This window comes from Salvelinus namaycush, chromosome 1 (genome assembly GCF_016432855.1).
Source record: "Salvelinus namaycush isolate Seneca chromosome 1, SaNama_1.0, whole genome shotgun sequence".
NCBI lineage: Eukaryota > Metazoa > Chordata > Actinopteri > Salmoniformes > Salmonidae > Salvelinus > Salvelinus namaycush.
The window spans coordinates 24091236-24106964 of record NC_052307.1 but is presented as its reverse complement, the minus strand read 5'-3'; the positions used below and the strand labels follow the sequence as shown (position 1 = coordinate 24106964).

At 41.2% G+C, this 15729-nt stretch overlaps 1 protein-coding gene across 1 annotated transcript; it reads left to right on the top strand.

Annotated features, from left to right (window-relative positions):
* Positions 1–3856: 3856 nt before the first annotated feature.
* Positions 3857–15452, top strand: LOC120066266 (serine/threonine-protein phosphatase 2A 55 kDa regulatory subunit B alpha isoform). The gene is made up of 10 exons (XM_039017564.1): positions 3857–4171; positions 4668–4745; positions 8941–9038; positions 9166–9331; positions 9512–9624; positions 9780–9957; positions 10180–10344; positions 10682–10851; positions 11186–11277; positions 12759–15452. Exons 1-10 carry the CDS (start codon positions 4165–4167, stop codon positions 13033–13035), a joined length of 1344 nt encoding a protein of 447 aa, XP_038873492.1. The 5' UTR covers positions 3857–4164; the 3' UTR covers positions 13036–15452.
* The last annotated feature ends 277 nt before the right edge of the window (positions 15453–15729 follow it).

Genomic DNA, 15729 nt, shown 5'->3' with positions numbered 1-15729 from the left:
GTTACAGTAAAGGAAATTCTCTTAAGTTTTTCTGTAGGAGAACCAAACCAGGGCTGTGAATGATCTAATTCATTAATCAAATTACCATAAACTCTGGGAAATCAAGGCTGGTTTGGGTGCACATCAGGTAGGCCTGGAATGTTATGTGGTTTGTGGTTACAAAAATTCTGCAAATAACACTCACTAAAAGAGTCCTCTATCAAAGTTATCAAATTATCAAAAATACAATAAATGTGATTGGGCATTCATATTTCATTTCATTCCCAACCTGCAGGTCTATCTTTACTTTCATTTGCAGATATTTAAATTATTGCATAGATGGGGAGATCAGGATAATGAATACCCTTGGCAACATGAGGTTGAGGTATTGCAGATTACAACCAATCAGGGGTATTGTTCAGAAGAAACGTTATGCAGCCATTATAATGTACAAGTGAGTAAGTTACTGGCTACAGGAAACAAACTCAGTCATGTTATCCGTCAGATTTTAACACAAGCTAAACATACATTACCACACGTTGAAGCATACAAATAAATAAAATGCATTTGATGTATTCAAACCCATGAATAAGATATATATTATACATATGTTTTATCATTGTGAGGAACAGTAATATGCAAGGAACAATTGTCCTGGCAGCAAATAACTTGAACAAAGATAGATTACACATATGTAAAATTATTTATTTGGTAACCTTGGTGAAATGGCATTCTTCAGCAGTGTAAAAAATGATTTACATTTTGATCAAGGAAAGCCTCCTTGATTGAAAAAGCATATGACATAAAGATACTGGATGGCTTCCATGTTACTATGGTGAGCACAGCTTTTATATTCTAGGGGAAGCTAGAGCTGTGTAGAAGTGTTTTTCCCCTCTGTCAAATCTGCAGGCCGTTGTCTGCAAGTAACACAAGAACCAGTTTGGGGACAGATTACATGTTACATTATTGCCATCTAGTGTTTGAAATTGTTCCGTTTTCTCAGATACTGGGGAATTATGGTTACAGGAGTTCATCCCATGTGATATACAGTGTATTTCGAAAATATTCAGACCCCTTGACTTTTTCCACATTTTGTTACGTTACAGCCTTATTCTAAAATAAAAAAAAATTGAATCCCTCATCATTGTACACACAATACCCCATAATGACAAAGCAAAATCAGGTTTTTAGAATTTTTTGCAAATGTATTGAAAATAAAAAACTTAATTACATTTACATATGTATTCAGACCCTTTACTAAGTCCTTTGTTGAAGCACCTTTGGCAGCGATTACAGCCTCGAGTCTTCTTGGCTATGACGCTACAAGCTTGGCACACCTGTATTAGGGGAGTTTCTCCCTTTCTTCTCTGTAGATCCTCTCAAGCTCTGTCAGGTTGGATGGGGAGCTTCGCTGCACAGCTATTTTCAGGTCTTTCCAGAGATGTTCAATCAGGTTCAAGTCCGGGCTCTGGCTGGGCAACTCAAGGACATTCAGAGACTTGTCCCAAAGCCACTCCTGCGTTGTCTTACCTGTGTGCTTAGGGTCGTTGTCCTGTTGGAAGGTGAACCTTCGCCCCAGTCTGAGTACCTGAGCGCTCTGGAGCAGGTTTTCATCAAGGATCTCTCTGTACTTTGCTCCGTTCATCTTTCCCTCAATCCTGACTAGTCTCCCAGTGCCTGCCACTGAAAAACATCCCCACAGCATGATGCTGCCACCACCATGATTCACTGTAGGGATGGTGCCAGGTTTCCTCCAGACGTGACGCTTGGCATTCAGGCCAAAGAGTTCAATCTTGGTTTCATCGGACCAGAGAATCTTGTTTCTCATGGTCTGAGAGTCCTTTAGGTGCCTTTTGGCAAACTCCAAGCGGGCTGTCATGTGGCCTTTACTGAGGAATGGCTTCTGTGTGGCCACTACCGTAAAGGCCTGATGGTTGGAGTGCTACAGAGATGGTTATCCTTATGCAAGGTTCTCCCATCTCCACATTGGGCCTCTTTCAGAGTGACCATCGGGTTCTTGGTCACCACTGTGAACAAGGCCCTTCTCCCACAATTGCTCAGTTTGTCTGGGCTGGGTCAGCTCTAGGAAGAGTCTTGGTGGTTCCAAACTTCTTCCATTTAAGAATGATGGAGGCCCGTGTGTTCTTGAGGACCTTCAATGCTGCAGACATTTTTTTGGTACCCTTCCCCAGATCTGTGCCTTGACACAATCCTGTCTCGGAGCTCTAAGAACATTTTCTTCGACCTCATGGCTTGTTTTTTGCTCTGACATGCGCTGTCAACTGTGGAACTTTATATAGTCAGGTGTGTGCCTTTCCAAATCATGAATTTACCACATGTGGACTCCAATCATGTTGTAGAAACATATCAAGGATCATCAATGGAAACAGGATGCATAGCAAGGGTCTGAATACTTATGTAAATAAAATAAAAACATTAAAAAATTCTAAAACCCTATTTTCGCTTTGTCATTGTGGGGTATTATGTGTAGATTGATGATTTTAATTTTTTTAATCCATTTTACAATAAGGCTGTAACGTAACAAAATGTGGAAAAAGTCAAGGGGTCTGAATACTTTCCTGACTGCACTGTAATATACACTACCGTTCAAAAGTTTGGGGTCACTTAGAAATGTCCTTGTTTTTGAAAGAAAAGCAATTTTTTTGTCCATTTAAAATAACATCAAATTGATCAGAAATACAGTGTAGACATTGTTAATGTTGTAAATGACTATTGTAGCTGGAAATGGCTGAGAATTAAGGAAATATCTACGTAGGCTTACAGAGGCCCATTATCAGCAACTGATTTTGGATCAGTAGGAGTGAGATTTTTGGAAAGAGTGGATTCCTGCTTTTCGGCCAACCCATACATTGTTTCAAGCTGGATAAAGGACCAACTGGGAATGGTTACATCTTTGATAGTTTTGAGAAGTGGAATTGTTTCGATTCTTTTGTGTAACAGCCTCCCAGAGGAAGCGGGCGCTTCGAGTCACGCGGCTAGGGGCTCAACCTGTAGTGTGCTTTGCTATTCTGTGAGGGCTTATGTTCTGAACCTGCTTCACTGCTTTAGGTCCTAAGGATTCGGACATGTTGCAGCAGTGTGTAAGAGATTCCACGATGTGAGAAATTGCAGGAGGGCATAGTCAGAGGGAGTTTGCAGTTGGGATAGAGAATGCACTGTGTCAACTGTGGGGGTGCCCATGCAGCTGTGGATCAGAAGAGCCCTGTGAGAGAGGGACAGGTTGAGATTGTTCGAGTGGGGCAGAATGTTTCCTATGCTGAGGCAGTGAAGAGAGTAGAGGATAGCCCAAGGGTGAGTGAGTCGACTGGGAGCCCCCACAGTGAATAGTCCTGTAGAGAGTTTTAGTAAGGTTGGATTTCTTGCGATTATAGCGTTGGTGATCAACTGCATTGTACTGATGGAGCGGAAATCATCAAGATAGATGTGGTAGTTGCAGATAAATATTTCGGTGTAAGATTTTTTAGTGCAGAAGATCTACAGAAAGTTTTGAGAGAAGGGGTTCCATCCTCCCAGGCCGACGGCCTGGTGTAGGATCGTTTAGGGCTAAGTAGTGGGATTGGTTGGTGGGTTTGGGGGCTAGTGTATAGGATGGCAGGTAGGTGAAAAATCTGTTTCCTTGAGCAAGGCACCCTGTTTGCTCTGGATAAGTGTGTCTGCTAAATGGCTGAAATGTAAATGTATATTAGGTGCAGGGTGAGATGGTGGTGCAATTTAAGGTTTTCCCTTTATTTTTTGTTTTGTCACAATGTGGAATGCACATTCCGAACTGAGAAAGGAAGCAATACGCCAAAACACGTCTAGTCTACCGGAAATTCACAAGAAGAAGAAGTCTGTCTCTCACTGACGTCAATGCAGGACTAGGTTGCGCCATTTTGAAAGTAGAAGCAGGGAGAGGGAAATTTTGCAAGCAAGCAGCCAGCTAAACAAGAAGCTTTGCAGGGTGTTCCAAGGGAGCGTTGCTGATTGTCAAAGCACTGCTAAGCAAGATAAGTGACATGAGAAGTTGAAGAATAGTAGGGGGGAAAAGCCACACACTCTATAGCTTTACGATTCACCTGCACTCATCGATATTCTGCTTGTACACACCCTAGCACGGTAAACTGGAAAGATAAGCAAGGGCCCCAACCAAGACAAGCCCTCCTCGACAGAGATTCCCTCTCCACCATGGCAGGTAAAGTTAACTAGCAGGCTACTAAAATAAATAAAATGGTAAAGTTAATCGCCCATAAAGTCTATAAATTGTTTTGATGTAGCGTTAGATTGTCCGTTTTCTTGCCATTTAGAGAGAAGCTAGCTAGCTAAGGTTAGCGTACTACGTCTACGAGTTGAGAGTGTAAACGCTGCTCTGCATGTGTTGACCAGCGTTAGTGGAGGATTCGGCTAGGTTAGCTAGCTAACTCTACCCTCAACATTTAGATAGCTAATGTTACCTAACTTTATCTGTGTTAGTTATCACTTCCACTCTCTATTGAAGCTAACGTTACCAAGCAAGGATGTCTATAAGTTGCTCAATAGTTCTCTTGATGATGTTTTATGGAAAGTAGCTACAGTAGTCAGGAGATTATAAACAAAGCATGCTGATCAAGAATATTCATATTGTCTTTGACATCAGAACCATGATGATGCAGCTTTTGATTTTCAAAGCATTGCTGTTTGTGCGGTTCTAGGAGCTGGCGGCGGAGGCAATGATGTGCAGTGGTGTTTTTCTCAAGTCAAAGGAGCGATTGATGACGATGTGGCTGAAGGTATGACTGATGATTCAGACTCTAGACTGCTAACTAGCTAGTTGATGTAGTGTGCAGTTAGCAACGACAGCCACCGACTCACTTTCACCTCTCCTCTCAAAACATACGATAACTTCAATTCAAATCACGGAACACAACAAGCGTTTATTAGAGACGGGCTTCTATTTGAGCCAGGCATCTATTAATACATAGACGTTTGCTCATTTGCATAGCTAGTTGATTTTGTTTAATTCCTGCATTCACTTCAAGCATTTTAATCAATCTATTCATTGCCTGCACAAATGTGTTTGTCATGTACACACAGTGTCAACAATCATTTTGTCTTAGTATGCCTATTTAGGAGTTGTTGACTTTTTGTGCTTGCCAGTTAACAGCTGAGAACTGCAAGCTACTGTTATCAGCCAATGGCTAGCAGTTTCTTACTCGTGATGAAAAAACGGATGATTTCCATAATTTAAAAAAAAAAGTCATTATTGAATTATTTAATGTAACACGTCAAACTTTAAACCTGGTAATCTATTCATGGTAACCTCGTAAACAATTCATTTAGACACAAGGTTTATTTGCTGAAATGTGTGCCTTTGCCCGGCTATTAAAAGGGACAGGTGGCTTTTTGAGACTCAGTTTAATTTAAGTTTTACGGTACCCACCAAACATGTCAAATAATAAAGGGACATGGCAATTTTGCAATTAGATGTGATGGTGCGTAATTGATTGTCTGGAAATGGTCAGTGACCCAAAACGAAAGGTAAGGTGATGTTGGGTGATTCTCATGACGGAGATATAGTCTTTCATGCCATGCAGTTTTGGTCTGTAGCCTTCATCTCATGATGCAGGTTAGTAAAGCATTGGTAAAGAGCCAATGTTAACTGTTGTACTTTTCCACTTAAACTCATTAAGATGCTGGGAACACTATGGCACTTTTGCTTTTTAATTTGAGAGCTAGTAGCCTAATTGGGTTTAGGTTGCATAGACGGTGTGCTTAGTTGCACATAACATATAGGGAAAGGTATAATGACTCTTGGGTGCCTTTGGCTCACCTCCTCTGTTGAAGTGTGTGAATAGCTTGGAGCCGAGTATGATTGATCACGTGTCCACATTACAAGGTTCTGTTTACAGTACAAGCTTTGCCTGAGAACAAGCGTAACAAAGCAGAGTAGGTCAGGATCTGTGTGTGTCTGTAGCTAGGTTTCCATCCAATTGGCAACAGATTTTCATGTGAATATTCAAAAATCTGCATAAAAACAATAGGAGCATTTTCTAGAGATGTTTCCATCAAATGTACTTGTTGTGGATAAAGGCTGTGCGTGATGATATAGTGCACCTAAATACAGTTGAAGTCAGAAGTTTACATACACCTTAGCCAAATACATTTAAACTCAGTTTTTCACACTTCCTGACATTTAATCCTAGTAAAAATTCCCTGTCTTAGCTCAGTTAGGATCACCACTTTTATTTTAAGAATTTGAAATGTCAGAATAATAGTAGAGAATCTTTTATTTCTTTCATCACATTCCCAGTGGGTCAGAAGTTTACATACACTCAATTAGTATTTGGTAGCAATTCCTTTAAATTGTTTAACTTGGGTCAAACTTTTTGGGTAGCCTTCCACAAGCTTCCCACAATAAGTTGGGTGAATTTTGGCCCATTCCTCCTGATAGAGCTGGTGTAACCGAGTCAGGTTTGTAGGCCTTCTCGCTTTTCAGTTCTGCCCACAAATTTTCTATAGGATTGAGGTCAGGGCTTTGTGATGGCCACCCCAATACCTTGACTTTGTTGTCCTTAAGCCATTTTGCCACAACTTTGGAAGTATGCTTGGGGTCATTGTCCATTTGGAAGACTCGTTTGCGATCAAGCTTTAACTTGCTGACTGATGTCTTGAGATGTTGCTTCAATATATCCACACAATTTTCCAGCCTCATGATGCCATCTATTTTGTGAAGTACACCAGTCCCTCCTGCAGCAAAGCACCCTAACAACATGATGCTGCCACCCCCGTGCTTCACGGTTGGGATGGTGTTCTTCGGCTTGCAAGCCTCTCCCTTTTTCCTCCAAACATAACGATGGTCATTATGGCAAACAGTTCTATTTTTGTTTCATCAGACCAGAGGACATTTCACCAAAATGTACGATCTTTGTCCCCATGTGCAGTTGCAAACCGTAGTCTGGCTTTTTTATGGCGGTTTTGGAGCAGTGGCTTCTTCCTTGCTGAGCAGCCTTTCAGGTGGTGTCGATATAGGACTCTTTTTACTGTGGATATAGATACTTTTGTACCTGTTTCCTCCAGCACCTTCACAAGGTCCTTTGCTGTTGTTCTGGGATTGATTTGCACTTTTCGCACCAAAATACGTTCATCTCTAGGAGACGGAACGCATCTTCTTCCTGAGTGGTATAACGGTTGCGTGGTCCCATGGTGTTTATACTTGCGTACTATTGTTTGTACAGATGAACGTGGTACCTTCAGGCGTTTGGAAATTGCTCCCAAGGATGAACCAGACTTGTGGAGGTCTACAATATTTTATTTTCTGAGGTCTTGGCTGACTTCTTTTGATTTTTCCATGATGTCATGCAAAGAGGCACTGAGTTTGAAGGTAGGCCTAAAGCATCCACAGGTACACCTCCAATTGACTCAAATGATGTCAATTAGCCTAACAGACGCTTCTAAAGCCATAACAAAATTTTCTGGAATTTTCCAAGCTGTTTAAAGGCACAGTCAACTTAGTGTATGTAAACTTCTGACCCACTGGAAATGTGATACAGGGAATTATAAGTGAAATAATCTGTCTGTAAACAATTGTTGGAAAAATTACTTGTGTAATGCACAAAGTAGATGTCCTAACCGACTTGCCAAAAATATAGTTTGTTAACAAGAAATTTGTGGAGTGGTTGAAAAATGAGTTTTAATGACTCCAACCTAAGTGTATGTAAACTTCTGACTTCAACTGTATAAAATTGACGGTTAAATTACCATGTACCTATTTTAAAAAGTACAATTTCATTTGCTTTCCATCGCATTTTCAACTCTACTGATGGTTTTGTCACACAAAAAAAGTGCATTGTATAGCAAATGTGACCACTCTGGCCTTGGCACGTGCGCTCTAGCCAGCAGCTCACAGATACATTTGGGTTTAACCTATGTGAGGAGATTATTATGGACAAAAGAGAAAGTGTTTTTATTTGTCAAACAGCAGCCAATCATCGATCCTCATGTCACCAGAATAAGACGCTCAATATTTATTTGAAAGGAGCATCAAGCTGATCTCCGTGTACTTTCACCACCCTGTGAAGTTTGTTGTTTATTTATTCTAGCCTAGTAAACTGCATGCTTTCCCAAGTCGTACTGGGAGGATCACACAATATATCATCACGTGACTCAGTTTGCTTCGATATGGTAGTTATGTCAACATTTGTGCATAAGTGTTTCCACTGCCATTTCTCTCTCATAATTACATTTACAGACACACAAAAATCCTTTCTTGTCTAGTGTGTTTTGTAGACATTTGGAACATTTACCAACAAATGTGCAGTTTCCATGAGGCCTGTCACTTTTTCCTGACATGTACTTTACTTGCATAAAAAGGTTGAATGGAAACCTGATTGCTGTGTGCCTGTCCCGTTAAGTTAATCTAAACAGACTTTCAGACATGCGAAAGGCTGCAGGACTCAGACAGTGGCAATGTGGGACATGCAACCGTTTTCATGCTGCAACAAAATATAGTTTATTTCTGCTTGTTTCCTTTCCCCTTTGTCTGTTCCTATTGGAACTGTGGAGAGGCAGTGTGTGGCTGTGGCAGGAGCTGAGTCAAGCACTTCTCCATAGCACTCCTGTTATGTTGGGGATAGCACTACCCTACACTCAGGCTTGTGCCAACCTCAGTCATAAGGGAGAGATTGTTGAGCTAAAGGCAGCGGGATGAGAATTCTACGGAAGTGGTTAGCTGCAGATGCTATGTTTGTTTTACATTTTCCCTCTGGGGTGGTTAAGTAGGCCTATACCTTGCTTTCCACAGCTTCTCAAAATCAGATTTAGGCTAGTAGTATTATGCTCAGTAGTGAAATCAGTGCACCACTGTTGGGCACTAGACACATTGCTAAATGGAGAGTTCCCCACCTCAAAAACCATGACAAATGTTGATACATCTATTATTTTGCAAAAATAAATTTTACCTACTACTTGTCATGTTATTTGTAACAGCTGACATCATATCCACTGTGGAATTCAATCACTCTGGGGAGCTACTAGCCACTGGGGACAAGGGGGGCCGCGTTGTGATCTTTCAGCAGGAGCTAGAGGTAAGTAAAGGTTCCTGCTCAACACAGTCCACTAAAATCAATTACTTGACTGAATCTTGTCTCAGTAGTATATTTATTTTTTACATGATTGGACCCAAAATCTGTTATGCATGTTGTCATTGTGCAGAGCAAGAACCAGCCACAGTGCCGTGGGGAGTACAATGTTTACAGCACCTTCCAGAGCCACGAGCCTGAGTTCGACTACCTGAAGAGCCTTGAGATCGAGGAGAAGATCAACAAGATCCGGTGGCTGCCTCAGAAGAACGCTGCACAGTTCCTCTTGTCCACAAATGGTCAGCAGATTAGTGTGTGCATGTACCTCCCCAGCCCTTCCTCTGGTGAAGATGGGGAAACTCTAGATAAGCTGTTTTATTAAATTGACTCATTTGTATGATTTGAGTAGGAGAGGGATCAACATAAATATTTAGCTTGTGCAGAAGCAGTGTGACATGCATGTGTGTCTTGTCTTGCAGATAAAACTATAAAGCTGTGGAAAATCAGTGAACGGGACAAGCGACCAGAGGGGTACAACCTCAAGGAAGAGGATGGGCGCTACAGAGACCCCACTACCGTCACAACACTACGGGTGTGTAGACCTTCACGTACCCACTACCTATACCCTACACACTCAGAGACCCCAACACTGACACAACTAAGAGTGTGTAGACTCACCCTAACACCTAATCCTATACACACACAACTCATACTACAGAACCTGCTAAATCTCTTCTTCACCATCAGGTCCCAGTGTTTCAGCCGATGGACCTGATGGTTGAGGCCAGCCCCAGGCGAGTGTTTGCTAATGCACACACCTACCACATCAACTCCATCTCAGTCAACAGTGACTGTGAGACCTACTTGTCTGCCGATGACCTTCGCATCAACCTCTGGAACCTAGAGATCACTGACCGCAGCTTTAGTATCCTCTGTTTGGTCCCCATCACTTTTTCCTTTCATGCTGTCTGATAAAATATATATATATATATATGTAGACTGTCTTGGATAGTACTGTAATCAATTTGACTGAGACAGTTCAATAAAGCACAATTCAAGTAATTTGTGGGTCAGGGTAGTTCAGGAGCCCCCTTATCTGTGGTGGTGTCAGAGCTGTTATGTTTGCCCTTGACCTCACTGACCTCAGACATTGTGGACATCAAGCCAGTCAACATGGAGGAGCTGACAGAGGTGATTACAGCAGCAGAGTTCCATCCAAACCAGTGCAACACATTTGTCTACAGTAGCAGCAAGGGCACCATCCGCCTCTGTGACATGAGAGCATCCGCTCTCTGTGACCAGCACTCCAAACGTAAGTGGCATCTGACAGTGGAGTCAAAGATTTTAGTTTCAGACAGAAGAATGCTGTGCCCTGTGGAGACGACTAGGTAAAGTGACTAAAATGGCATATTGATTGAAATGACTACTACATGTACGCAGTTTTTCGGAGACAGATTAAAAGTACTGAGAAGCCCAGAAATTTCAGAGACCTTGGAAGCAGATGTTTCAAGAGTCCATTCCTGTCATTGACTACTCAATCAATCAAATGTTTTTATAAATCCCTTACATCAGCTGATGTCCCAAAGTGCTGAACAGAAAACCAGCCAATGAACTGACTAAGCGAGCACACTTCTCCTTGTCTCATTCAGTGTTTGAAGAGCCTGAAGATCCAAGCAATCGTTCATTCTTCTCTGAGATTATCTCCTCCATCTCTGATGTCAAGTTCAGCCACAGTGGGCGCTACATGATGACCCGGGACTACCTGTCCGTCAAAATCTGGGACCTCAACATGGAGTCCCGTCCAGTAGAGACTTATCAGGTCAGCTGGTGTCTGTGTGGTGGGAGATGGTGACATCATGGATGTTGCGTCCAAAATTCTATTTGCTTGTCAAATCTCTAAACTTTAGTTTGATACCAAAGTCTTCCACTAGGGGGAGATATAGTGTATACATGTGTCCTTTACGTGTACACTTGTCCTGTATTGGCCCTTGTTGTATTTGATGGTTTTCAAGCAAGGATACATTCAGTTGATTATTGTATCACTTGTTATCATTTGATGGTATGCTTATATTAGACTGAACCAATGTATTTTTTGTGCAAATATGATGTACTGTTTTCAGTGTCTTGATAAACTATAATTTTCCTCCCAACAGGTTCATGAATACCTCAGGAGTAAACTGTGCTCACTCTATGAGAACGACTGCATCTTTGATAAGTTTGAGTGCTGCTGGAATGGAAACGACAGGTGAGAGTCAAGTTTAGCATTAGGTTTAGAATTATGAATAGCTGTCTGACATTGATCATGAAGTTGATGCTGTATGATACATTAGATCAGGGATGGGCAACTCCAGTCCTCTGGGGCTGGAGTGGTGTCACACTTCTCCCCCTCCCTAACAAATACAGCTGATTTAAACAAATTGCATTCTAAACTGAAGATCATGATTAGTTGTTTATAGGAGTCCGGTGTGTTAGCTGGGGCAATCAATCAGGCCCCCGAGGACTGAAGTTGCCCATCCCTGCATTAGATCAATGTTAGACATTGAGGACACATTAAAGAGTAATAGTTGTATTTATTTTGAAGTTGTACATAGTGATGTTATGTTCCATTTGGCCTGCAGAAGAAAGGCTGTAGCTACTGTAAGATACAGTACATGGGGATATCCCCTCATCTGAACTGAGCGGCACAGACCTTATCAAAGGCTGCCTTTATCGCTGTCAAACAGAGCTCAAGGCTCACCCTTGCATTTTCATGTGACTCCGCCTGCAGTTTGATAAACGGCATTGGCACTTGGATTGGAACCAGTTGCTATGGTCAGATTACATGAAAATAGAGCTATTTGGCGACACGCCAATGGCCAGTTTGGCGTTGAAAAACAGATGCATATGCGGAGAAGTACCTCATATCTACAGTAAAATATGGTGGTGGAAATGGTTAATTGACCACAAAAGCACTATATTTGCAATGGCCATCTGTGTCCGGACTTGAACCCCTTTGAAAATCTGTACTTTGAATTGAAGAGGGCAGTCCATAGCAGCAGACAAAGTATATCAATGATCTAAAAAGATTTTGTATGGAATAATGGTTTAAGATCCCTCCCAACATGTTCTCCAATCTCAACATTTTAGAAAAAGGCTGTGCCATTATCCTCGCACGGGGAGGGTGTTAGACTATTGAAACAGGGGGGCCAATAATTTTGACCCCTATCTTCTTTACTTTTTAAAATGTGTATTACTTGTTAATCTCTTTCTCTGAGCTATTGTATTAGCATTTTTTTTAAAGAATTTCCCCCTTTTTGCATACCATATAGGTCTGTGTTTATTTTATAAAGTATTTTTGCTTATTTTAATCAAGGGTGCCAATAATTATGGACCTGACTGTAAATTTATTTTACCTTTATTTAGCTAAGCAAGTCAGTTAAGAACAAATTCTTATTTACAATGACGGCCTAGGAACAGTAGGTTAACTGCCTTGTTCAGGGGCAGAACAACAGATTTTTACCTTGTCAGCTCAGGGATTCGAACTAGAAACCTTTCGGTTACTGGCCCAACGCTCTAACCACTAGGTTACCTGCTGCCCCAAATGCCACAATACAGTTGAATTTTGTATGGTCTTAATATGCCTGAGATAAATGTTTTGGTTCGATTCTGTGATTGAAAGACTTGGATGTGAAACCACTGTCAGTCTGCCACTACCTCAGTTTCATTCCCCACCCTTGTCCTCCTCAGTGTTGTGATGACGGGCTCATACAACAACTTCTTCAGGATGTTTGACCGAGGCTACCGGCAGGATGTGACCCTGGAGGCGTCTCGGGAGAGCAGTAAGCCTCGTTCTGTGCTCAAGCCCCGCAAGGTGTGCACAGGTGGGAAGCGCAAGAAGGACGAGATCAGTGTAGACAGCCTGGACTTTAACAAGAAGATCCTCCACACGGCCTGGCACCCTCAGGACAACATCATTGCAGTGGCCACCACTAACAACCTCTATATATTTCAGGACAAACTGTAACAAATATTCAATGAACCCTTCATATCCCAGATCCCACTTTAGCCTCACTACTCTGGTCCCCAACATCTCAACTGGAGAAGTGCAGCAAAACGCCTCTGTTTTGATGGCTTTCTTAGTCTTATTTCCTGTTCAGGGGGCTCCAACAGTACCACACTTCTTCTGCCACATTGCAACTGTTGTCCACTACATCCCAAAGGGAACACTTTTATAACACTAGTCTTTAAGATATTGTTTATTTTGTGAATTTACTATGTTGCTCATTTAACGGTTTTGGTGCCACAAGCATTTTTTATATATACAAGCATTTTTTCTTTTGATAGGAAGTTGTTCCCTCCATCGTTGACACATCACAACATTGCTATTCTTCACTGACCAAATTGGCAAGCTGCCAGCTCTCAATTTTTGTCCCAGGCCATTTGTCAAATTTCCAAGTTTGCTCACCCTCCTCTTTCACATACAGTACACACTTACTCTAAACATTGATGTAGACAAGCATACACACACAATAGCTCAACTCAGTTGGTGGGCTGGGTTGGGGTCTGGGGGTAATTTCGAGACGACCATGTAAAATATACAGTTAGCCAGTCTGAGACTACAGACAAGGGTTAACCGTCTGGTAAGCACAGTGCCCTTCTCCAGAGCTAGCCTACAGTATGAAGCCATTGCTTTTCCAAGTAAACGGTAGTGGGCAGAGGCATTGCAGCCTAATCTCCTTCTTGCACTTAGAGTGCCACCATGTACAGCTCAGCACAGAGGCTCCAGTGCAGTAATTGCAGGAGAAAGACAGGCCTGCCTTGGCTGACCTGCATGATTTGTCCGTTTTTAAATGTGAGCGGCGTTCCATGCATGAGTCTTGACTTATGCTTATGTTTTTGTGAATTTTTAAGTTTTCCCTCTGGATCAAGTTTTTTGTTTGTTTTTTAATGATGTTTTGTACTTCAGATAAAGAATAATCACTATAATTAGTTTATTTTTGTATGAATTAAGAAGACAGAAATATTGATTCATATTCTTTAATCCCCTCGCACTACTTGGTGTAGTCTGATCACTGTTGTCTATTAAGCTGTAGGTTTTGGACTGATCTATGGACTGAAGGATTACTTGGACTGGTGATAGTTAATGTGACTTATTGTGTTAAATTCACGTGAGCTGCGGGTTTAAAGATGGAGTGCATATTAATGTGCCATTAAGAAAGGCTTTATGCATGTTGGATGTCCAAATAAGTATTTTCAGGTATGTGTCACTGTGGAATCATAATGGTCATTCGTTTTTGTATTTGGGTTACTGTAACCGATATTGACTGGAATGGATTCGGGTGCTTCTGAGTTAAAGCTAGTTCATTTGCGCTAATTGTTTTAACTCCGGTGTGGATCTGTGTGCATCCGTTTGTTTGCCATGGCTGTGTTTTCCAAAAAAATTGCACTGAGTAAAAGAGAATTTTATTATTAATAGCCCATTGTACGTTGGTTGAGAATGGGAAAGGCATTATCTGTTTGCTTCAGTTTGACTGAAGAAATGCTCTTAACCGCGCGTTCACTGAGTATCAGGTTTATTGACTAGACAGGGTTACTGACTTGAAATATTTTATGAAACAATATTTTCTCTCTTTGATTGTGCATAAGTTCTTTATGCAGGAAACAAACTAAACTGTTAAGTGAGTTGTGTTAGTGGGTATCATTGGATGGAATTACTGGGTAATGTCAGCTCAGGGCATTGGAGACAGTATTTCAAATAAACGGCATTTCCAGCGTTTGTACTGTATTTAGTCAATGTGGCATTCTTTGTTGATATTTTGGGAAGTAAATCATTTTTTGTTCTGTCTGTAGCACATGGCTACGCGAATACTTGATTGACGAGATACCAATTGTGAGCCATTTGATTTAATTCTATTTGCTTGTCAAATCTCTAAACTTTAGATTTAATAAGTTAGCATTAAGCGTATCAATTGAGTCTCATTTACTAGTAAGGCTACCAATAAGCACTATTGCAGACTGTGCAATAAAGGTCATTAGCTCTACTGGTGTTGTGAGGGTCACTTCCTCATGTCCTTGTTGAATACTTAGATTTTCTTATGTTTGTTTTGTGGACAGTTTATAATGGCTGTCACTTATAATAGCTGTTGTGAAAATGTGTCATAACATGAGGAAGAAGAGTAGCCTACTACTAGCCTTATGTTTAGTTATGGTTAAGATGTAAAATGCTCAATAGGAGAAGACACACGTGATACCCCTAACCCCATACCGCCATCACACTCTTGGCATTAGAACATCACGGCTCAGTTACGGTACAAATGTAATTGTTGCCACAGATTGGATCTTATTTTTTATATATATATATATATACATACATATACATACATACATACATACAGTTGAAGTCGGAATTTTACATACACCTTAGCCAAATACATTTAAACCCAGTTTTTCACAATTCCTGACATTTAATCCTTGTATAAATTCCCTGTCTTAGGTCAGTTAGGATCACCACTTTATTTTAAGAATGTGAAATGTCAGAATAATAGTATAGAGAATGATTTATTTCTGTCTTTCATCACATTCCCAGTGGGTCAGAAGTTTACATACACTCAATTAGTATTTGGTACCATTGCCTTGTTTAACTTGTGTCAATTGTTTCGGGTAGCCTTCCACAAGCTTCCCACAATAAGTTTGGGGGAATTTTGGCCCATTCCTCCTG